This window comes from Typopeltis vanoorti, chromosome 20 (assembly GCF_054136105.1).
Source record: "Typopeltis vanoorti isolate ZY-2024b chromosome 20, IOZ_Tvanoo_1.0, whole genome shotgun sequence".
Taxonomy (NCBI): Eukaryota; Metazoa; Arthropoda; class Arachnida; order Uropygi; family Thelyphonidae; genus Typopeltis; species Typopeltis vanoorti.
In genome coordinates, this window is record NC_143568.1 from 37,404,345 (window position 1) to 37,430,394 (window position 26,050).

At 34.0% G+C, this 26,050-nt stretch overlaps 1 protein-coding gene across 2 annotated transcripts in view; it reads right to left on the reverse strand.

Annotated features, from left to right (window-relative positions):
- Positions 1–26,050, reverse strand: part of scaf6 (SR-related CTD associated factor 6) — a 251,811-nt gene that overhangs the window by 83,628 nt on the left and 142,133 nt on the right. For both annotated transcript variants that reach the window (XM_090409796.1, XM_090409797.1), the window contains 2 exons: positions 17,239–17,277; positions 10,188–10,319 (listed from right to left, as the gene is read on the reverse strand). In XM_090409796.1, the coding sequence (XP_090265922.1) occupies positions 10,188–10,319; positions 17,239–17,277 (171 nt within the window). The remainder of the gene's footprint in view (positions 1–10,187; positions 10,320–17,238; positions 17,278–26,050) is intronic.

Consider the following 26,050-nt stretch of genomic DNA (forward strand, 5'->3'; position numbering starts at 1 on the left):
GGATGGGGAGTTAAGTAAACCAGAAGACCCAAGACCATTAATCCATTTTGAACATTACATCTGATATGAGAAAACTGCTGTATTTATCTACTCTATAATATAAAATAAGGCTTTTTTGTAACGTTTTTGTGTCATGTTTTTTGTCAAGTTATTTGAAATGTTTTGAAACTCAGGTTCAAAACATTTCAGCCTATCAGTCCGGAACTCGGGGTGGGGGGAACTTTCGAGTCTTCAAAATTCGAGTCATCAGAATTTAAGGAGAATCAGCCTAACAGTCCGGAACTGGGGGAGGGGAATCCCCCTAGTTGAAATATAAAACTGTAGTCATAAAGGATAAAGATATAAACATAAATCCCAGTAGGAGTAGCAGCATCTTGTAAAGCAGGAAGTCATACAAATATTTTCCTGGGACTAATTGCAGCTTTTTCTTTCATGTTAATTTCTTTTAGATGAATAAGTGACAGCAGTTCAATGTCTTGGAATCAAGGATTTTTTGAGTGCATTTCTATAAATGTAGCATTTAAACTTTTCTTACCACATTATTTGAATTTTTATGGACAAAGAGTTTAAACACATTTCATTTCCTGTATACTGAAACTGAAATTGGAACAAGAAAAAGAATCAGCATAAGTAATGAGTTATCATACATTATTAGAGATGAGTATGGTTCATTGTCAATGAGGAACATTATTTACCAAAATTCAGTGGAAACAGATTGACCTGAGGATGCTATTTGCATTATCAGGATGTCCTTTGGTTGTAATAAATGACGAAACGTATTATGGCAGTCTGGTTCTGCTGCAAGAATTTCAGTATACTGACTTTACATGATATCATACCAATGTTTTGGATCACAGTACTCATTTCAGTTATGTTACTGTACTTCAAGAATGTTATGAAAAGAAATGCCTCGATACTTAAATATGATAATATCAATTTTTTTTTATGAAAAAAAAAAAAAACTACGGTTCTTAGAAGGTAAGCATTGTTGAAACCAACAGGGCACTAAAAGAAATACATTCAAAAAGATGTGGCATATGAAAAAAATCAGATCTACCTTCCAATGCAAGAGAAGTAAATCATACTGAATGACATGATCATTTGATATGATTAATATGATTTAACGATTCTGCCACTGGATGTCGTCTGCTCATTCCCATAATTTTTTTAGAGCCCTCAGTATCTGTGACCTCTATCTATTCTTTGTTCAATTGCTCTTCCCCCTCTCAAAAAAAAAAAAAAAACCGAACTCAAGTTTCTTTCATATTCCATATAAATTTAATTGGTTTTCCACTATATATCAGTTTGCTTATTCCATTATCTATTTTCATGTTTAATTTACCAACTCTACTAAAATTTTGCCTATAGTAGCTGAACTATTTTACCTGTTCTACAAGAAAGTGTAGTTGATGTTTTCACCATTCCTGTCTATTTTACTTATTTATATTTTATTATTTGGGGGGGGGGGTATTACTGATTTTCATACTAAATTTCTTATAGCGATTGTTCAATTTAGTTAAATAATCTTGAAAATTGTACTGGATTTATGCAGGAGTATTGCATCAGCTATATAAAAGGCTTAGCTTAATATCTCAGTTTTGATATCAGGTTTAATGCTGCTTTCCTTTATAATATGATCTATATAAGTGATTAATATCAATGAAAATGGACTGAACTCATCTTACAGCCAATTTTTACATAAAATCATCTTCCTGATATCCTTCAATTCTAGCTAGCCATATAGTATATGACTAGTCAGAATCAATATTGCTCTGTGTAAAGTGCTAAAGAAAAAAACATGAAATGTTTTTTCTTTAGCACTTTATCATCTATCGTTACAAGATCTACAAAACTTAAATACAAATCATTGCTGTATACACGAGTTCACAACTATTTGTCTTAAAGAAGAAATTTAATTCTCGTGTTTTAGTTCCCTTTTCACCATTAAGACTATGAGAGCGTGCTGCAGTCATTTAGAATGTAACCTTCTGACCAGTTCTGAATACTGAAGTTTAGCCACTATAAAAATTTTTATACCTCCATATTTGAGAATTTCTGGTCAAATACCATCTTTCTAGCTGCATTACCAGATTTCAGGTTCCTGATGGTTTTTACTCTTGTGTACATTTTTCCTGTACTATTCTCTCACTGCTTTATTTAATAATGAATAAAGCAGATAGAGCCTTCTGATCAAGCTTACTGAATAATGCATTATATAACTTTTATATCTCCATAGTTAAGCATTTCTGATGTAATATCATCTACTTCAGCTGCCTTTTCGCATTTCAGGTTTTTTTTTTTCTTCTCTACCTTAAGTAATTGATTATCTATTTCTGTATGCATTCTTCTTGTTGATTTTCTTCAAGTGTTCAGTAATAGCTTGTTTCATTTTAAAAAAATTTCAAAGTAAGTACTCCAGATATCCAGAATATCTTCATCTTCACTTTTTATATCAACCTTTATTATGTGATTCCTATAACTTTTGCATATGATTTAGCTTTCTTACATTTTTCTCTGTATTCTCGCTATTGACTTCCTTTCCAGGAACAATATGATTTCTCTTTATCTAGTACTGCTTCTAACTTCTTGAGATCACCATCAAATGCTGATATTTCTGTCTTTGCAGACATCTTCTCCACATTCATCTCTAGCTGGACGCATGTGGAGAAGTTGCCTGTAAAAAGAGGATGAATTATTAGTAATGTAGCATTTTAACCAGTCTCCACAGCTAATGATAGCCTTTATTTTCTATGTAACAAATGAATGAAATACTATTTTCTATGAAAACATTAAAATTGTCTTAAAAATTGAGGCCTTATTCTTATGATCCACAAGTGGGGGGGGGATACAATTTGGGGAATGTATTCATAAATATATTCAAATATGTTAAATAAACCAAAGAGATAATCAAACCAAACAAGAGTGCTTAAAGGTCAAAGCTATATAGCTGAGAGGAGACCACCACATAGCCTTCAAAGGAATGCAGAGAACCGACCAGGGTTTCTGACCTAATGTCCAATCCTCACCTTCTCATGGTGCACCCTGTTAGGTATATACCTGGATACTGAATGGACGAGGATGAGCTGGCAATTTGGGATTTAGAAGGCCAAATTATATTCTTATTGGCTTAAACCAAAATTTCAAATGATAGTAAAACATGACAGAATTTCTTGCCTGGTTAAACAAGACCCCTGTTGTTTTCCCCAGGGAACCAAACAGCAAAAAGTCAGCTACTGGAACAAATACTAAAACTTACCCCAACTCAACATTACCAGAGTTCAACATCAGTACTATCAACATAAGAAGCCAGAACGGCTAAGAAATTGAGCTAGCTGAGGAATTGGATGAGTACCAGATCGACATAATAGGGGCGACTGAAACGAAAAAAACAATAACTGGTGAGATCTTTCTCAGCAATAAATACAAAATGTTATATTCAGGCAAGGACAATCAAGGAAAAGGAGTAGCCATAGTATTCAACACTAAATATGAGGCTAATCTTAAATGGCATGAAGTCTCAAGTAGAGTGATGCAGGCAAATATGAGAATGGGAAACTGGACAATGAGACTTATTTGTGCCTATGGTCCCACAGAAGGTTCTACTAAGGTAGAAGTGGAGGAATTTTTTGATGATTTAGAAAAAGCAACTGACACAATGAAAAAGGAAAAGTTGGTCCTTGTTGGGGATCTAAATAGCAGAGTAGGAAATGATTCTGAGACATACAAAAATATATTGGGAAAATTTGAGAAAAGAGCAAAGCTAATAATAATGGCAAATACCTGTTGGATTTCTGCTCAGGACACGGACTGGTTATTATTAACACAACGTTCCAACATAAAAATGTGCACAAATTCACTTCTTTTCAATTTCATATTGAAAAGAAGAACATCTAAGAAAGTTTTAAAGAGAATAAAAGTTGAGCAGCTCTCAGATGTGAACTGCAGACTAAAATATACAAATACACAAAATGAAAAGGACCAACTTTTCATTTTTCATAACCAAACCTTAGAGATTCAGTGGCAAGCCGTAAAGAAAACAGTGATTGATTCAGCAAGAGAAGCATGTGGTGAGGTTGTGTGCATGGATAGAAAAATCAGAACTCCATGGTGGACACAGGAAGTTAAAGAGGCAGTGAAGGAAAAGAAGAAAGCATATCAAAAGTTCCTGGCAAATAAGTCAGCTTGTGCTCTTAGCACAAGTCCTCTCATGAATAAACAAAAGTCATGGGAGGACTTTGGCAAGAACATAGAAAATAAATATCAAGAAGGTTTCCACCTTCTTGAGATATTTTGGAGGTTCTTGAAGAAGCTTAGAAATGGAGGAAAGAGTGCTGTAAAAGGAGTTAGAGATAATAATAAAGGTTATATGAAAACGGGAGAAAAAGATATATTTGAAGTATGGAGTAATTACTTCGAAAAATTCCTAAATGAAACAAGCAGTGATAGCACAGTGGTAAAAAACACTCAACACGGATGCAGTCAGGAATACATATTCATACTTGAAGTGGAAAACGTTATCAAAAGCCTAAAATGTGGAAAGGCAGCAGCAGCAGCAGCAGATGATATTTGACCATAAATGCTCAAGTATGGAGGTATAAAAGTCAATCAGTGGCTGCAATGCATAGTTCAGAAGGCCTTTAGAGGGACGAATTCCAGATGATTGGAGTAGAGCCTTCATTGTACCCATATATAAAAAGGAAAATAAAACTGAATGTGAGAATTACAGGGGCATTTCATCACTGAGTGTTCCTGGTAAGACATATGCAAGTATACTTGAGAAACAGTTGAGAAGGATTGTGGAAGAGAAGCCTGGTGAAGAACAAGCTGGATTCAGGCCAAATAGAGGCTGGCAGGATCAGATCTTCACTTTACGATAAATAGTTGAGAAAGCATGGGAATATAACAAAAGATCTGTATTTAAGTTTTGTCGATTTGGAAAAGGCATATGACAAGGTGCCAAGAGAGAAGCTATTCAATAAGCTACAGTTATATGGTGTCAATGGGGCATTATATCAAGCAATACTTAGTCTTTATTTGAGTTGTAAGTCAGCAGTTAGAATTGAAGGAAGTACAAGAAGATGGTTTAAAGTTAAATCTGGTGTCAGACAAGGATGTACATTATCCCCTCTGTTATTCATTATCTATATGGATCACATTATGAAGGAATGTGATATTAAACCTGATATCAAAATTAGATGCATTAATCTTAGTTCTGCTTTATGCGGATGATGTTATACCTCTAAATAAATCCACTACAAGTCTGCAAGATTTTCTGACTAAATTGAATAACTGTTGTAATAGATATGGTATGAAGGTCAGATAAAAAGACAAAGACAATGAAAATATCAACTGCATTGTGAATGGAGATCTTATAGAACAAGTAAAATATTTCACCTACTTAGGCACAATTATTAGTGAAGATGGGAAGTTAAATATGAAAATAGACAACAGAATCAACAAAGCTGGTATGGTAGGAAGTCAACTGAATAAATTTATATGGAATAAGAGAGAAATTAGTCAAAACACTAAATTAGCTGTATACAAAACAGTGTTCGAACCAATTTTAACTTATGGATCTGAGAGCTGGGTCAGAAATAAAACACTTTATAAAGACTAGAGACTGCAGATATGAGAGTCCTGAGAAAGATTAGGGCATGAACAGATGGCATCAATGGCAATATCATATTAAAAATGAGAATATTAGGAAAGTACTTGACATTGTAAGCATCCAGAAATGCGTTAGCGGAACTAATCTCAGGTGGTATGGTCACTTAATCAGAATAGGAAAGAAAAGATTAGCAAAACAAGTGCTCTTTGCCAGGTTGGCAGGAAAAAGACTCAGAGGAAGACCAAGATATAGGTGGATTGAGATAGTAAAAATTGTCTTAGAAGACAGAAATATAAGACCTGAAAATATTGGAGTCTTGACAATGAACAGACTGATTTGGAGGAAAATTATAAATAGGAAGTTGGTAATGATGTAAATTTTTCATGTAGTTCTATCATATCCTGTATCCCCCTTGAGGGTATATATCAGGAATTTGATTATGATAATCAAACTGATAATGAAGGTACCATTATATTCAGAGAAATTGCTTTCTGACTTGATGAGATGAAAATCATCAAAATCCAAAAGAGAGTCAAAAGGTGAAGATATCCCCCCCATCACCTTTAAATAAAGGTGATGGGGGGGATATCTTTAAATCTATCCCCCACCACCACCCGCCAGAGAGAGAAGTACAAAACTGAGTGAACTGCAGAATTACTTTAAGGGATAAAGGTCTATTGAATAAAGTTAAACAGCTAGTATGATACTGTAACAAATAGATCAAACACTTGAAATATTTTGATATCATAATCTTGAAATTCGATAAGACATTTAACACAGTACCTCAAAGAATGAGAAAAATAGGGTATTATACAGCTGTGACTAAAGATAAAAAGTAGGTCAAATTACATTAAAAATTTAAAAGTATGTTAAAACCTGAAATGATACCAAAGGGAAATGAATAGTTTATGACAAACATTATCATTCGGTAGTAAAAATTGTGAATGGTACTTATTTTTCTGTTCATTACGTCATTATTTATTTCTCGTATTACTTTATTTAATAATACTCTATTTTAATATATTATATATTAAGGAGAGTATATTACATATTTTTGCTTGAGGATTTTATTGCATCCTTATGCTGTGTCCTTACATATGTTTGTTTCCTTACATCACATCTAAATATTAGCGATAATTCACAGAGTCAATATAAAAGCACCAAGCAGTGGTAAAATGTAATGCACACAAAAAATTTCTTTCTCTAATTTATAAAAAACATCTTTCATGTGCAACATTCAGTTGACAATTGGTGTGGTGATGAAAAAAAAAAAAAAATCAGGAATGCGAATGGCATAAGACATTATTTAGCTTATATAAATTATGTAATACATAAGACTTGGGACCAGCATAGCTGACGAATCAGGCCTATGGCTGGGTCTTAAGTAATCCTGACTGTAATCCGTGTGTGTCCATGGGGCTGGTTTGTCTGTTCTGGGGGGAAAAAACAGGGTTTCTGGGTGAAAAAAAAAACTCTACCTCAATATGAGACTGGCTAACTCACCTTTCATTGAAAGTGACCAGATAAATGTTTCCTCATGTTACTGACAGGAATGAATCGAACCCAGGTCGGTATAGACGAACCAAAGGGCTTCGTCTATACTGACTGAGCTACAGAGGCTCATAAGGCTAGTATTCGAATGTAATGGAAAACAAATCTCACTTATCCAGGTATACCCACCACAATAAGGTTTAAATATGGAGGTAAAGTCATTATTCAGAACAGCTGAAGGACATTATTCAAAATAAGAGTGCAATCATCTTAGGAAATCTTAATGCACAGGTTGAAGAAGACAGAACCGGAATAGAAAAATTTGAGGGACTATTTAATTTTGGTCAAAGAAATGAGGAAGGATGAAGGGAATGAGATACTTGCATCAGAAATGATCTCAAAATTGGAAACTGTTGATTTGAGAAAAGACAAAATCACAGAATTAGAAGGTATAGTTGGAATAGTGAGAAAAAATCAATAACAGATCATTTCATCCTTGATCAAGAATGAGCATGGAAATTATGGACATTAAAATTTTGTCACTTGTTGCTTTAGATTATAGGCTTCTTATATCATCTTTAATGCATGCATGTAGGGAAAATAAATGCAGAAAGAAAAGAAAAAAAAAAGATAGAAAGCTGAAGCTATGGATGTCGAAACAGACTGATATAAAGCAAGAATTTGAGACTCAGATCAGGTCCAAGGCCATGATTTAATTATAGATAATGTAGATGAGGAATGGGAATGTTTCAAGATGAAATGGCAGAACAGCAGAAGTGTAAGAGCAAGTGGAACTGCTCCTTTAACTCTAATTCCACACTAGTGGAATTAGTGTTAAAGAAGCAGTAAAGTCAAAAAAATAAATAAAGCTTTTCATAAGTTCATAAAAACTTGTTTATGATAGAATATAATCAGAAAAAGTGCCATACAAAATAATATAATAATAATTAGAGAGAAAAAGATTAAAAGCCGGGTCGATTTTACACATAAGTTGGAAGAAGATATTAATGGGATAATGAAGAACAGAGGAAGAAGCAATGAGGAACAATTTTTTAGGCATTTTTTTTTAAATAAATGAAGATGGAAATTTTGCATCTACTATTTTAGAAATCTGTTAAACAAAGATGAAAGCCACAGTGAAATAAACCGGAATGAATACAATGATGAAAGAGATAATAAATTTGGCAAAAGTTCAAGAAGCATTAGGGAAGATGAAGAATGGAAAATCTCCTGGGATAGATGATTTACCTGTGAACTGATCAGAGCCTTTTATAGTTCAGGAGTGAAATGATTATATGACATCTTTAGACTAATGTGGAGAAAGAAGCTGATAGTTGTACCAAGAGAACATAATAACTATAGAGAAATAACATTACTGTGTTGCTGTGCAAAGATTTATGAAAGGATAAGGGCAACAAAATTAAGAGTTAACATAAGAAAGGTCCAGGAGAAGAGCAGTTTGGGTTTTAAAAAAGAGCAATCAACTACTGATTTGATTTTTGCTGTAAGAAAAATGATGAAGAGCCATGGAGAATTTGGAAAAGCCTATTTATGGCATTTTTTGATTTGGAAAAGCCTCTGAATGGGTTCAAGACAAAAAATTATGGAAAAAATAAGCATAGGAAAAGAAGAAATAGTTATAAAGAATATAAAGCTGTATGGAGATTAAATTTGGTAATTCGGAGTGGTTTACACACTTAATAAACTGCAACAAAGTAGTGTCCTATCTTCAGAAATAAATTGCTACCTTTGACTTCATGTAATTGACTGGTTTCATTATGTATTACATAATTTATTTAAGCTAAATAATATCTTATACCATTTGCATTCCTGTTTTTTTTTTTTTTTTTTTAATCACCACACCAATTGTCAACTGACTGTTGCACATGAAAGATGTTTTTTATAAATTAGAGAAAGAAATTTTTGTGTGTATTACATTTTACCACTATTTGGAGCTTTTATATTGACTGAATTATTGATTACTGACTTTTGAAGTCAGTAATAAACTACAACTACAACAAAGAAATATCTTATTTCTACTGCTGTTAATCATGGTGATGAATGTCCTAGATACACAAAGTGACCAGAAAGGAGAAACAGCCGTGTTTGAAGATGATGTGGTGATTTTGGCACATTTAGAAGAAGAGTTAAGAAGAAACTGGACAAATGGAACAGTGTGACACAGAACCATGGGTTATATATTAATAGCAAAAAGAGTATGGCTTTAAACTGTAGAAAAAATGTAAAAGTTAATTGCGTTAGACTGAATGAGCAAGTGTTGAGTAGTTAAACTTCAAATATTTGGGAAGTGTACTTTCTTGTGATGGAAGTTTAAGTCAGGAGATATTAAGGAGGATTTTGCTCGAGCAAAAGCTTTTTTAAGTAGTCTACTTTGGGTCAGTGAGATCCCAATAAAATGCAAGATTTTGATTAAGAGAAGTTATTTGTTTGCCTATTTTGTCTTATGCAGCAGAGACATGAGCTTAACAAAAAGATACCTAAGTTGAATACAAGCAGTGGAAATGTAAGTTTTAAGGGCAATGTTGGCAAAAACAAGGAAGGAAAGAAAGAAAGAAAAAATAAGAAATGAGGAAATGAATGTTTTGAGACTAAAAAGTGTTGACAAAATGCTTGTGAACTCTCAATTAAGTGGTTTGAACATGTAATGAAAATGAATTTAGAAAGAATACTCAATATGAAATGAAAATTGAGGAGAAGAGACTAAAAGGAAGACATGGAAAAAGTAGAAAGATGGATTAAGAGAAGATTTAGAAAAGAAAAAAAAAACGAGCTGGAACATTTTTTTCACAAAGAAAAAATTTGAGGGGACAGAAAGAAACAGACCTTTGATTTGCCTCACTTGAACAGTTTTTGCTGGAGCAGTTATTGATAAAGAAAAAGAAATTATGAAATGCAAGAAAACAAACTACCTATCAATCTATTGATTTGTATGATAAATTTTAAGTTCTAAAAAAATATATTCCAGTCATAAACTGCTAATGCTGTCAAACTAGAGAAGTATTCAACTATCAATTTTATTTTAAAGAATTCAAACCTACTGCTTTAGAATATGGTTATTCTGATATACCTGCAGCTGTTGGACTTGAGCTGTTAAGTGGGCAACAAAATCTTGGTGTTGTTTTTGCAACTGATTATACTGGGCCTGGATTGTACCAGTAATAGGAGTGATACTTGCTGCATGTTCTGTGATTAGGCTAGCCTGAAAGAGACAGCATAAACTAAATTAGTAAAAAAAAAAGTAGAAGGGCTTATTTCTTATAAAGTGATGAGAAAATACACACACACACAGAGACAAGCTAAATTACATTTCACACAGTATGCTGAAGAGACAATGATTTGATCAACGGTTATTCTACTTGCCTGAAATCTAGTGAAAATAAAATAACTAAGAAATAAATAAGAAACATTATTTCATATAGATAGTTTTGTTACAGTAAAAATGATATCCCAATTTAACGTGACAATTGTTATATCAGATTTAAGATCCTGGATTACCTATGGTCGAAGTTTTTTTTTTTTTTCCACTTAGTTAGACTATAATAAAGGATTAAACTAAATTTATTATTACCTATGGTCCTATTTATAATTAACTCATAGGGAGAAAGGTTAAGTGGGTAGAATATGTGCTCTCTATATTCTTGGGATTTTTAGACCATCATTATTGTTAAGATTAGGGTAGTTGATAAGAATCTCACAGGCTTCCTTAACACATTTATTGCCACGCTCCTCGGGCATAGTTTGGTACCGCACGCCAAGCAATTTCACTTCTTCAAGGTCAGTATGAGTCAACATACGAGTATATTCGTAGTTGGCTTGTGAGGTTCATATACCAACTATGAGTATACTCGTAGTGCAGCGAATGTGTTAAATTTACATTCATACCATGTTTTGGTGTGATGTAAACAACAGGTGCTTTTCTAGTCAATTCTATATAAAGTGTTCAAGACATGATCAGAAAGACCAGCTTGATGTGTCGTTTATATTCCTTTTTTCTGATAGGAATTGCGCAACCTGTTTCCCCTATATAGGGGACCTGTAATGTAATGTAATGTTTTTTTTTTCCCAGTATAATCTTGAAGGAGTGGATCCTTGGATGAGTTGAGTAAGTTCCACCCAGCTCAAAGATCAATAAACCAAATGCATTTTTGAAAATTATGGAGATAACTACCGTGTTTGAATAAAAACTTTAGTTTAATATAACTAAAATCTACATTTGACGTTTAGACCTTTATGTCAAAGTCATCTTCTGGAGCATACAAATATACACAGGAAACAAGCTATGCTACAATCAAACTGGTTCGTTTAAAGACACTGACCAACCGCTACCACAATTGTTGGTCTGACCTCTGGTGAAAAAAATAAATAAATAAATAAATAAATAAATAAATAAAAAATTAAATAAAAAAAAAAATTAAATAAAAAAATAAAAAATAAAATAAAAATAAAAATTATACATCAACGCTAGAGTCTTATTATTAGTGTTGTCTAATATATATATATATATTAACAATTGTAGTAGCGGTTGGTCAGTGTCTTTAATGAACCAGTTTGATTCTAGTATAGCTTGTTTCCTGTGTATATTTGTACGCTCCAGAAGATGACCTTGACATAAAGGTCGAAATGTCGAATGTAGATTTTAGTTATATTAAACTAAGGTTTTTATTCAAACACGGTAGTTGTCTCTATAATTTTCAAAAATGCATTCGGATCACCGTGTAAGCCTAAAAGAAAGGATCAATAAACCAAAATTGGTTTGAACATTGTCTTGTATACAACTAGTACAGTATTTTAACTAATTTCTCTCTTATTCCATATAAATTTATTCAGTTAACTTCCTACCATACCAGTTTTGCCAATTCTGTTGTCTATTTCATGCCAGATTAGCCATCTTCACTAAAAATTGTGCCTAAATAACTGAAATGTTTTACTTATTCTATAGGTTCTCCATTCAGGATACGTTTTCAAGTTTCCTGCCTATTTTCATAGTATTTATCCTTTTTACTGCTGATTTTCAGACCGAATTTCTTACAGAAGGATTCAATGTAGTCAGAGAATACTAATGACTTTTGGATCTGTTTAGGAGTAAATCATCTGTATAAAGCATAGAGATCAGTTTGGTATCTCATATTTTAATATCAGGTTTAATGTAACTTTCTTTCACAATATGATACATAATCAGGTGTAAGACAAGAGTGTACACCCTTGTCTTACACCTGATTTTTCATCAAACCATTCTTCCTGTATTTTCTTCAATTCTAACTGCTGACTTACAACTTAAATATAGACTACATACTGCTCTGTAGAATGTTCCATTTACTTATATGACTGTAGTGTTTTGAAAAGCTTTTCTCTTAGCACCTTGTCATATGCTTTTTCCAGCTCTACAAATCTTGTGTTATATTCCCATGATTTTTTTAGCTATTTGTCATAAAGTGAAAATCTGATTTTAACAGCCTCTATTTGGCCTGAACCCAGCTTGTTCTCTAAATTTCTCTTCCACAATTTTTCTCAGACTCTTCTTAAGTATGCTTGCATAATCCTTACCTGGAACATTTAGTAGAGAAATTCCTCTGTAATTCTCATATTCAGCTTTATTCCCCTTTTTACAGATGGGAACCATGAGGGCTTGACTCCAATCACTGAAATTTCACCTTCTGATCAGGACTTCAATTATGCACTGCAAAACATTTATACCTCCATATTTGAACATTTCTGGTTGAAGATCATCTACTCTGGCTGCCTTTCCACATTTGAAGGTTGTTTTTGACAGAAATCTCTATCTCAAGTATTGATTGGTGCTCCTGTTTGCATTTCTCTTGAAAATTTTCCATTACTGTTCAGTCACTGCTTTTTTTTTTTTAACAGTATTTTTCAAAGTAATTACTCCAGATATCTGGAATATCCTTATCTTCAATTTTAATGACCTTTATCATCCTTTCCTTCATTACTCTTACCTCCATTTCTAAGCTTTTTTTTTTTTCAACAGCCTCCGAAATATTATATCACCTTCCTGATATTTATCTTCTATGTTCTTACCAAAATCTTTCCATGTCTTTTGATTAGCTAGTTTTACACAATGCTTTGCTTTCTTACATTTTTCCCGTGTGTTTTCTCAAAGCCTATGCTGACTTACATTCCAGGAACTTTTGATATGCCCTCTTCTTTTAATTGACTTCCCCAAACTTCCTGAGTACACCATGGAGTTCGATTTTTCAATTCTTGCAAACAACTTCAGCCACATCTCTCTGACAGAATCAACGAATGTCTCCTTCATTGTCTACCAATGAATTTCAAAGATTTGGTGCTTGTTTTCAGACTCATTTTTTCTCGAATAATAGAGGTAACCCTCGTGTAACGCGGTACTTATACGACGCGGTCTACAAATTGTAGTATCCCTTGTTCAACGTGGTCTACAATTTCTAGTAACCCTTTATTTATTTTTTTTTTTCATATTTTTCCAAGGGACTTAAAAATCAAATTTTATCTTCATTAAATTTGTGTCTGCCTGTATTGCTCAAGTAGTTAAAGTATCGAATTTAGTTTTATTGTATCACTGAATAAGGTACTGTACAGAGGCTTTTGCAGTCTGTGTCATTCTCAACAAATAGTGCAATTAGAGATAGATGGAATAAAAATGGCGTGAACTAATAAATCACGTCCCCTCTCACAGAAACGATGCTGTATAGACTTAAGCAAAATCATATGTTGCACTGAAACACAGTATCTAACTAAAAACTATTGTCCTTTTATTGCATTTGAAATTCTCGATGGCATTATGGCAGATCACAAAAGCTAACTTAAAATAAAAGACTACCAAGAAACATGCCATATAATGAATGTGTGAGTTCGCCTGCCACCTCAAACGCAAACAAGAAGCCATAAAATTCAACCAAGGGTTGAAACGTATGTGTAAGTTGAGCCAGTCAGTAATGAAAAGTTCCATCGGAATGATAAATGACACCTGTTGTGAATGTGTTAAAACTAATAGTGAATGTTGTTATGACAATTTCAGATGTTATGGAATTCGAATGAAGTGAATTAGCATTTGAAATCAACGCTTGTCGGTTGCTTTTGTCTTTGGGTCGTGCGATCTTTTGTTAATACCGCACCAATCATATGTACGTTTTTATAGCTGCTGTCTTGTGTAAAACAAAATTCAGCTTGTATGTATTATAACAATTAAAAAAACTTGAATAATTTATAAGCGTATAAAAGGATATCACCTGTAAATTGTTGACATGCCAGCAAGTGTTTATTAAAGTGTTTATTGTTGAAAATTGTCTTCGTTTTCCCAGGAAAGCACATTTAAAATCATAAGTGTGTTGTTCACAAGCTGAGCAGTTTATTTTCTGGTGAGTTACATACATATGTAATGCTTTTTTTATTTAAAAGTTTATCTTTATTGTAATGGCCAATAAAACTGCAACGAAAGGGAAAACCCCAACATTGAAGTGGAAAATCATTTCTCTCAAAGAAAATATTAAAATCTTGGATCGGTTCAAATTGGAGAAAAATCAGGAGTTGTTGCAAGGACTCTGAATTTAAATGAATCAACAATTTGAACAATCAAACAAAATGAACATAATATCCGAGAAAGTGTTATTGATGGGTCAACGGTAAGTGCAAAGCGAGTTGCTCGTGTTCGCAATATTCTAATAGAAAAATGGAGAAATCTCTAATAATTTCGACAGAAGATTGCACTCAAAAGAAAATTCCTTTGGATGGACACCTTATTAAGCAAAAAGCTCTCAAAGTTTATAAACATTTAAAAGAACTTGATCAAGATTCTTCAGAAGAAAGCTCTCAGCATGGATTTTTGTGCCAATAAGAGCTGGTTCGAAAACTTTAAAAAGCTGTTTTCTTTGTATAATCTTAAAATCCAGGGAAAATCAGCATCAGCAGACGTTGAAGCTGCCCGCAAATACCCAGCAGAACTTTTAAAAATCATTAAAGAAGGTTACAGTGTAGACCAGGTGTTCAATGCAGATGAATCTGGGTTATATTGGGAAAAAATGCCAAAATGCACTGAAAGATCAGCTCTTGGATTCCAAGTTTCCAAAGATAGAATTACTCTACTGTTTTGTAGTAATGTATCAGGTGATTATATGACAAAACCAATGTTTATTAACCGATTCGCAAATCCTCGTGCAATGAAAGGGCTCGACAAGTCCACCCTACCTGTTTATTGGCGGGCCAACAAAAAGGCATGGGTTACAGCTAGCATGTTTGAAAATTGGTTGTTCAAGTGTTTTGTACCCGATGTAGAAAGTTACACAAAGAAAAAGAATATGGACTTCAAAATTCTACTAATTTTAGATAACGCACCAGGCTACCCAACAAATTTAAGCCATCCGAATATTAAAATAACTTTTTTGCCGCCTAATACTACTTCACTTATTCAACCACTCGACTAAGGAATAATATCAACATTTAAGTCATATTATATTCGGCGAACATTTCAATTAATTTCGGAAAAAATGGAATCTAATCCAAACATGACACTGCCTCAAGCATGGAAAGAATTTTCAATATGAATTGGGTGAAAATTATTTCTCTGTCCATTAAGGAATTACAACCCTCTATGCTGAATGCTTGCCGGAAAAAAATATGGCCTGAAACCGTAGGCGTCAGGGGGCAGAGCCCCCTAGTATAAAATGTAAAGGAATAGGGAAAAAGTGGGAAAATAAAAATACAAAAGAAAATCACAGAAACAGCACATATAAATTAAGGACTGAACACAAAGGACTGACAGGAATCATACATGAAAAAGTACAAATGCAAACAATAGCAGGAGACATAAGAAAAAAAACCAGAAAAGCAGAATTATAAATATCTAGAATTAACATTTACATTTCAAAAGTTTACATTAGCTTAAAATAATATGACTTACCTAAAATCTTCATAATGAACTACTATAAATATATACAAACTGTTAAAATTTAGGTTTTTACAATTAAAATTAAAATTTAGGTCCAAAACTCAAAAATTCTAAATCAGAAATTTAGAATTTTTTACCTTATAAAGTCTTTCACACACAATATGAGCTGCTATACAAACAAATTTCATAACTTTTACTTAAACTTCAAATAAAAAAATACTGTATCTGTATACTGTGCAATATTTCTTTAATTTACATTTCTAAAAGAACAGTATGAATTTATGCTAGCTATACATCACTGGTTTCTCTTCAATCAGGAAGCTGACACTGATGCCATCTGTGTCTACCACTTTCCCCCTCCCCACAGGTTAATTAATGCTGACTAGTGAATATGATAATATGGACTAACATTCATCAGTTCTATTCCCTTTCTCTTTGTAAGTGGACGTGACCAAGTTGACTGCCTATTGAAATTCTCAGATTTTTTTTTTAAATTTTAACAGTACAGACAGCATGTATTTAGTTTATTATGGAATTTTCAGGTAAGTACATTAATTTAACCTAATCTAATATTTCAAAATTTGAACATTAATTCTGCATTTTTAATTTTTATAATTTCATATTCTTCTAGTTCTTTCGTTTATCTCCTATTATTGTTTCATTTGTACTTTTTCATATTGCCATTTTATGTGCCTTATGTATGGTTTCCTGCCAATCCTTTGTGTCTATCATCAATATACAATTTCCTTGGTTACATTTTTCACAATTTGGGTTATTTCCCATGATTTCTTTTGTTTCATCGGAATGGAGTGCAAGTGTTAGTATTTTACCCTAAATTCATTACATCAAATTTTATTATAAGAAACCTTTGGTCCCTAGGAGTTCACTATAACAATTGTCTACTGTATTGAATCTATTAATCTTATGCATTTCTGGCTTTATTTAAAAATGGGCATTACTTTTCAGCCATGTGATAAAGAACAAGTATATTTATCAAGTAATAATCACTATTTCTACATTAAGGTTAACTAGATGCACAATATATCTTTTCTGTTATTCACTTTTTCTTCTGTAATAAATATACTACAAACCATATGTAAAACATTAACCTATCATGAAATTTAAATATATTATTCATATATTTATTTTAAAGTATAAATTGCATAATAATAAATCAATATCTAGCTAATAGAAGTTAGAATAACATAAAATATAATATGAACATACAATATGAACTTACTTGATAATTTGCCAAAGATACTGAAGGATTTTGAAGTTGCTGAAAACAATAGTAAATATATTATTTGCAGTCAACAGATAAGTGAATTAATACTGAAAAACAAAACTTTATAATAATAAACTGAGCAAAAAATGATGTGACATTTAATCCATGATTAGCCCAGTATGCCTGTTTTAGTTTAACTATCCAGTCGTTTTAGCATTTTAATACAAAAAAATAGTTAACCTATATATAAAGTCACTTCGAGGTTTTAGAGATAATGTAACACTTCAGTCAAAATTTGCTGCAATTTTATTTATTTTATAATAATTATTACCCCCCCCCACAACCAAATGATACTGAATAAGTCAAAATCTGAAGGGGAGAGTGATTTCCTGGGATTTGACTGAAAATTCAGAGATGTCTCTTAGAGTTGTGGTTCTCAAGCTTTCCCCACTTTCTTCCCCAACGGACAATTTGGAAAGGAAAAAGCCAGATCACACTACCCATTCACTCTACTTATAAGCATTTTTTTTTTTTTTACATTTAACTTTTTTTTTGGGGGGGGGGGATACACTAAATTATATAGATAGTGGTAAATTATGTAAAGGATAAATATTTAAAATAACAGTAGTCTTAAATCGTATAAAATTAAAATAAGTAAAAACTCTTCAAAAAATAGAAACATACAGTGAGTAATTCCACTCTTTACAGCCAGAGAGACTGACATCAATAATATTCTACATATCTAGAGTAACAAGTTCAAAAACTTATTAAATGAAGTTATAAATAACAGAACATTGAGGAAATGCCATCAAAAACTTGAAAGTGAAAATTTCAAGTTTCATAATACACCAATTAATTAAGAATGCTTGTTCAGAAAGTCAAATCCCAGATCATTTGAAGAGAATTTCATTGTACCAATTTATTAAAAATGAATAATAAATAAAAATAAAACAATGTGAGAATTATAGTGGAATTTCCAGACATTGTGTTCCAAAAAGATTTCTGCAATTATACTTGAGAAAAGGCTAAAAAAAAGCTGAAGGCAAAATTCAAAAAAGTCTGGATTTAGACCAAATAGGTGTTCTTAAGACTTGATTTTTACATTATAACAAATAGTCAAGAATGATGCCAAAGATAAAACTGTTTAAAACACTAACTTTGTATAGTGTAAATGGGATTTTACATGGTGATACCTAGCTTATACTTAAATTCCGAACAGCAGTCAGAATTCAAGGATATGCTTATCTAAATAACTTAGGGAATTAAAACAACGTAGATCCGAATATAAATTAAATAATACTTTAATAGATATTTCGGCAATGTCTCATTGCCATTTTCTAAAGGAACTTAACAAAAGGCAGGAGCACAAACAAGCTCTAACAATATAGTAACTGGAAATGAAGATATGAAGCTATCTTTCTCCTAGAAGTCCTGATGGTGCCCTCTGGCGGGCTAAGTAGGCATTCTTGGCCGTTGGGCTGAAGGTCTGCTGATGTATGCCTCCCAAATTTGGGGCAGTCGCATACAACCAAATTTGTTGAGGTTTGGAGTTTCTTAGGGCAGAGGCTGATTCCATAAATAATCTTTCGAATTTATATTTGCTCCGGTGTATTATTTTTGCTTTCTTCCACCGTATTCTGTGGCGAGTATCCAGAGCATGGTCTGCAAGACCAGAATGGCTATATTTGTAAAACCGGATGTAGTCCTTGTGTTCAGAAATTCTGATATTCGCTGTCCTGCCTGTTTGGCCAAAGTACGACAGTTTACAACTGCAAAGGACCTGGTATACACCAGGTAGGTCTAGGGGAAGTGGTTGGTCTTTGGTAGAGCGGATAAGGGATGCCAATTTTCTGTAAGGCCTGTAACAGGAGGTGAGGTCATGTTTTTTTAGAATTTTGGTAATTTTTTCTGAGGTGCCTCGGATGTAGGGGATGATGATGGATTTAGAGTAATCTTTTTTGTGGAGGGGGGCTGTGGTTTGTAGGTTTTAATATTTTTTGGATTTTTTTGGGGGGGTAGCCATTGGCTGAGAAAGTGTTTAGGATGTGATTTAGTTCAGTGTTAAGGGCTATGTCGTTAGAACAGATTAGTTTAGCCCTGTTGTATAGTGTTTTTACCACTCCATATTGTTGTGAGGGGGGGGTGAGATTGTTGGTGGATGTATCTGCCTGTATGGGTGGGTTTTCTGTAAACTGAGAAAACCAAAGTTCCATCAGGCTGGCAGGTGACTAGTGTGTCTAGGAAGGGGAGGCAGTTGTTTTCCTCTTTTTCCAGGGTGAACTTGATTCTGGCGTGTTGGTTGTTTAAGTGTGTGAGGAAGGAGAGGAGTGTTTCAGAGCCATGTGGCCAAATAGCGAACACATCATCAATGTAGCGAAGACATATGGTTGGTTTTTGTGGGGAAGAGGCTAAGGCTTTTTCCTCAAAGGTCTCCATAAAGAATTTGCTAAGGGTGGGGAGAGTGGTGAGCCCATGGCTGTCCCCTCTATTTGTTTGTAGAATTTTCCCTGCCAAACGAAATAGCCTGAGTTCATTGTGAACTGAAATAGGGCTGAGATATCGGGAGAAAATTTAGCTTGGATTAGCTCTAAAGTTTCCTTGAGTGGGACATTGGTGAATAAGGAGGAGACGTCGAAGCTGACCATTATGTCATTATGTTGGAGTGTAAGGTTTTCTATGCTGGCTTTGAAGTGAGCTGAGTTTTTTATGTGTGATGGTGTGTTGCCAGTATAGTGTGTGAGCTCTTTGGCTAAATATTTAGCTAATTTGTATGTGGGGGAATCAATGCCATCCACTATGGGACGTAATGGCACATTTTCTTTATGTATTTTTGGGAGTCCGTAAATACGGGGGGGGGGGGGGTATAGAGTTAAACGGTTTTAATCTGTTGGTAACTTCTACAGGCCAAGAAGTGACTTTCTTAAGGAGGCTGTGAAGTTTTCTTATTTGTGAGTTGGTGGGATTGTAATTGATAGGGAGGTAAGTAGCCCGATCTAATAGGAGAGCATTCAGCTTACCTTTGTAGTCCTTTTGGTTAAGTACTACAGTTGCATTCCCTTTATCCGCTCTGGTGATAACTAATTCTTTATTATTTCTCAATTCCTGTAGGGCTTCAAATTCCTTGTTGGATATATTGGTTTTGGGTGGTTTTGCTATGGAAAGGACACAAGCTACATCTAGTCTTACACTGTTGGCGATTTAATGTGGAAGGTGGCGGATTCCTCTTTCAATCTGGATCATAATATCCTCACTTGGTATTTTTTTGGGAGCAATGGTGAAGTTGTGGCCACGTGAAAGCACGTTGAGAGCTTCAGGCTTCAGGGTGACTGAAGAAAGGTTGATTACGGTGTTGGTAGCAAGTTCTGGATTGACGGTGGAATTCTTTTTTATTAATTTATCGAATTTCTTCATCTGTCGGCTTCGTATCTTTTCAAACTCTTTGTCTGCGGAGGTACACGAGACGTCATGTAAAATTGTCCACAGTTCTTGATTCAAAGTGCACGAAAGTTCCTCTTCGAGGGTACGAATAGCTTCGTTAATTTTGGCTAAGCCTAACCGCGTGGCGGTGATCTGTTCGCGTAGTAACGCGTAGCTAGCGCGGTTGTATATACGGAGCGCTTTTTGCGAAACAAAACGGTGCTTCAATTTCACACAGTTCGGGATTACCTTGTTATCCCGGCAGCGTTTCAGGAAAGTCAGACGATTTAATTGTCTTGACAGCTTCATCTTCATTTTACCATACTGGCGAGCCTTCCGTGCGATAGTATCTCCGTGGATGATGTTGATTCTCGTAGATAGGCTTATACGTTGGTTATACATTTCTAAATAACTTAGGGAATTAAAACAACGTAGATCCGAATATAAATTAAATAATACTTTAATAGATATTTCCGATATTTCGGCAATGTCTCATTGCCATTTTCTAAAGGAACTTAACAAAAGGCAGGAGCACAAACAAGCTCTAACAATATAGTAACTGGAAATGAAGATATGAAGCTATCTTTCTCCTAGAAGTCCTGATGGTGCCCTCTGGCGGGCTAAGTAGGCATTCTTGGCCGTTGGGCTGAAGGTCTGCTGATGTATGCCTCCCAAATTTGGGGCAGTCGCATACAACCAAATTTGTTGAGGTTTACAAATATAGCCATTCTGGTCTTGCAGACCATGCTCTGGATACTCGCCACAGAATACGGTGGAAGAAAGCAAAAATAATACACCGGAGCAAATATAAATTCGAAAGATTATTTATGGAATCAGCCTCTGCCCTAAGAAACTCTCCAAACCTCAACAAATTTGGTTGTATGCGACTGCCCCATATTTGGGAGGCATACATCAGCAGACCTTCAGCCCAACGGCCAAGAATGCCTACTTAGCCCGCCAGAGGGCACCATCAGGACTTCTAGGAGAAAGATAGCTTCATATCTTCATTTCCAGTTACTATATTGTTAGAGCTTGTTTGTGCTCCTGCCTTTTGTTAAGTTCCTTTAGAAAATGGCAATGAGACATTGCCGAAATATCGGAAATATCTATTAAAGTATTATTTAATTTATATTCGGATCTACGTTGTTTTAATTCCCTAAGTTATTTAGAAATGTATAACCAACGTATAAGCCTATCTACGAGAATCAAGGATATGCTGGAAGGTGGTCTGATATTAAATCAAGTGTAAGGTAGCATCATACAATGTTTCTACTGTTATTTATAATCTATAAGGATTGTGTCATTAACAGATTCACACTGGTATGAGACAAGAGAAACTATCTCAAGTTATCTATTTGCATACCAGGTGGGTATATGACATTGTGGTATGCATTTGCTATCAAACCACACATTTCTGGTTTGATTTCGATATATTCCTATGGCAACAAAATAGTTACTGTTTTCAGGGTATATAAGTAAACAATAATTAAGATAATTGTAAAAGCAATCCTGTTCCTGAAAACAGCCAAATTCATATATAAACCACAGGATTTTAATGTACTTATGTCTTCACTTTCAGAAGTGGAATAAAATTGATCATTGTGAATAATGCACCCCCCCCCCTTCTCCAGTACTACATAGATGTCTTGGAAGTCTGATTTTCTCACCATACTGGTCATCCTTCTTGCTTGTGCACAAGCAAGTATATAAGGCTTTCTCCTTATATACCAATTAATATGTGTATTGTTTGTAATGCTAAGCGGTTGTCCTGATGGTTTCATGATTTATCACAACACACCAGGTATATGATGAAGGATAGAGAGACATGAGCATGCATTACCAAAACAATTAAAAAATAGAAAAATCATTGTAAAAATTTTACTGACAACAGAATTTTCAGTTGTAACTCAAAACCATTATCAATGTAACCATACTAAAAAGAAAATAGAGTATTAAAAAATAAAAGAATGCATGTCATGTCACAATCACGAGGAGAACTCAATATGTATATATGTCAAGTTCTCTTGTCCATCAGTTATTCTGCAAATCTCTATACATACTGAGGTGTCCTCATGCATACAATTCCATATGTAATTTTTTTGTTATTAATAAAATTTTATATAAGATTTTTAAAATTATTTTCATAACATCAGAGGGAACAGAAATAATTACTTTTCACACCAATATTTCATCTTCAGTTGTTGAGACATTATCAAGGTTTGAGCAATCACAAAAGCACACAGCAAAGAAATTGGTAAAATATTTAAGTTATCATATTCTTGGGGTCTTGAAGTAGAAAAATCCATCAAAGGCTTGAAATGTGGAAAGGCAGCAGGAGTAGATGTATTTGACCAGAAATGCTGAAGTATGGCGGTATAAAAGTCTTAGTGGCTGCACTGCATAGTTCAGAAGGCCTGGACAGAGAGACCAATTCCCGATGATTGGAGTAGAGCTCTCATAGTGCTCATATATAAAAAGAGAAATAAAACTGAATGGAGAAATTACAGAGGTATCTCCCTACTGAGTGTTCCTGGTAAGATTTATGCAAGTATACTTGAGAAACGTTTGAGAAGAACTGTGGAAAATAAGCTTGGTGAAGAACAAGCTGGATTCAGTCCAAATAGAGGCTGTCAGGATCAGATCTTCACTTTACGACAAATAGTCGAGAAAGCATGGGAATATAATAGAGATCTGTATTTAATTTTTGTCAATTTGGAAAAGGCATATGACAAGGTGCCAAGATAGAAGCTAATCAATATGCTACAGTTATATGGTGTCAATGGGGCATTATATCAAACAATACTTAGTCTTTATTTGAGTTGTAAGTCAGCAGTTAGAATTGAAGTACAGGAAGATAGTTTAAAGTTAAATCTAGTGTGAGACAAGGATGTATATTATCCCCTCTGTTATTCATTATCTATATGGATCACATTATGAAGGAAAGTGGTATTAAACATGATATCAAAATTGGAGATGTTAATGTCAGCTCTTTGCTTTATGCAGAAGATGTTATACTTCTAAATAAATCTCCTACAAGTCTGCAAGATTCTCTGACTAAATTGAATAGCTGTTGTAATAGATATGATATGAAGGTCAGCAATAAAAAGACAAAGACAATGAAAATAGGCAGAATCATTGAAAATGTACCACGTTGTGAATGGAGAACTTGTGGAACAAGAAAAACATTTCAGCCACTTAGGCACAATTTTTATTGAAGATGGTAAATTAAATTTTGAAATAGACAACAGAATCAACAAAGCTGGTATGGTAGGAAGTCAATTGAATAAATTCATATGGAATAAGAGAGAAATTAGTTGGAATTAAATTAGCTGCATACAAGACGGTGCTCAAACCAGTTTTAATTTATGGATCTGATAGCTGGGTCAGAAGTAAAACATTTGACCAAAGACTAGAGACCGCAGATATGAGAGTCCTGAGAAAGATTAGGGGCGTGAACAGATGGCATCAATGGCAATATCATATTAAAAACGAAGATATAATAAAAGAACAACATTGGCAGCATCCAGGAATGCATTAGCATAGCTATTCTCAGGTGGTATGGTCACTTAAACAGAATGGGGGAGGAGAGATTATCAAAAGAAGTGTTCTCTGCCAGGTTTGTAGGAAAAAGAGCCAGAGGAAGATCAAGATATTGATGGATTGATACGGTACAAAGTGCCTTAGACGATAGAAATATAAGATCTGATAATGTTGGAGTCCTGAAAAGTAACAGACTGATTTGGAGGAAAATTGTAGATAGGAAGTTAGTAATGATGTAAATTTTTCATGTAGTACTATCATATCCTGTACACCCCTTGAAGAAACTTACATGAAGAAACTTGAGGGTACATGGCAGGAATTTGATGATGATTCTTGGGGTCGCTTAAGGGTCAAATACAAAATAAATGGGAGGAGACTTCGACATTGCCTTTCAGGAATGTAAAGAACTGGCTGGGGCTTCTGACCTAATGTCGAATCCTCACCATCACATAGTACACTCTGTTAGGTATATACTAGGTCCTGAATGAATAAGGATAGGCTGACAATCTGGGACTTACCCAACCAAATGGTACTCTCTACTGGCTTAAACCATCAATGCATATGATGGTACAACATGATAAGATTTCATACCAGTTGTGGTGCTGTCCAGTTAATCAAGGCTCTTGCTCTTTTCATCAGGGAACCAGGACAAATCGTGCAAAATCAGCTACTGGAACATGTTCAAACTCAATATCTAGTAGAAGAAGAAGAAGAAACCCAATGTCGGAAGAATTGAAGATAGGAATCATCAATATAAGGAGTATTAATGGAAAAGAAATTGAACTTGCAGAAGAATTGGAAAAGTATCACATGGACATAACTGACATTACTGAGTCAAAGAAGACAGATGAGATCTTACTAAATAATAAGTATGAGATATGATATTTAGGCAATAATGATCAAGGAAAGGAAGAGTAGCAACAGCACTCAACACCAAACATGAAGATAACCTTCTTGATTGGAAAGCAGTTTCAAGTAGAGTGATGTGGGTGCACTTTAAAATGGAGAATGGACAATGAAACTTATTTGTGTCTATGGACGAAGTGGAAGAATTTTCCGAGTCATTAGAACAGGCAGCTGTCATTAAGAAAATGGAAAAGGTGGTCCTTGTTAGAGATCTAAACAGCAGAGTAGGAAATGAATCCCACCAGTAATATAATGATGTTTTGGGAAAAATTGGAGAGAAGGGCAAAGTATTTACTGGATTTCTGCTCTGACTTGAACAAGTCATTGCTAACACCATGTTCCAACATAAAGTTGTGCACAAGTTCACGTGGAGAGAAGATAGAAGAAATAAGAAAAAAATCTCATTGACTATGTCATTTTGATGGTGATATCTTCATGCTGGTTCAAGATACAATAGCGTACAGAGAATTTGAAACTAGAAGTAACCATTACTTAATGTTGAGCAGGACAAAGATGGATATTACATTGAAAAGAATAATCTGTAGGAAAGTTTTAAAAATAAATAAAATTGAACAGCTTTTGCAGGTAAACTGTAGACTCAACTATGCAAACATTATTGGAGAAAATTTAATGCAGTTTAAAAATAAGAACCAAACTTTGGAGTCTCAATGACAAACCTGAAAAAGACATTGATTGAGCTAGGAAAGTACGTGGTGAAGTTGTCTGTTAAGGATAGAAAATTAAGAACTTCCCATGGTGTATACACAATAAATTAAAGAAGCAGTTCTGAAAAAAAAAAGCATACCAAAAGCTCCTAGTAAATAAGTGGCAGATGTCCTAAAAGAATATAGAGAAAAAACTGTAAGACAGCTAAACTACACAGTGTACTCGTTAAGTAATGAGACAACAATTAGTATATCAAAACAAAGAACTATATTTGGAATTGCAATTATACAGATTCAAA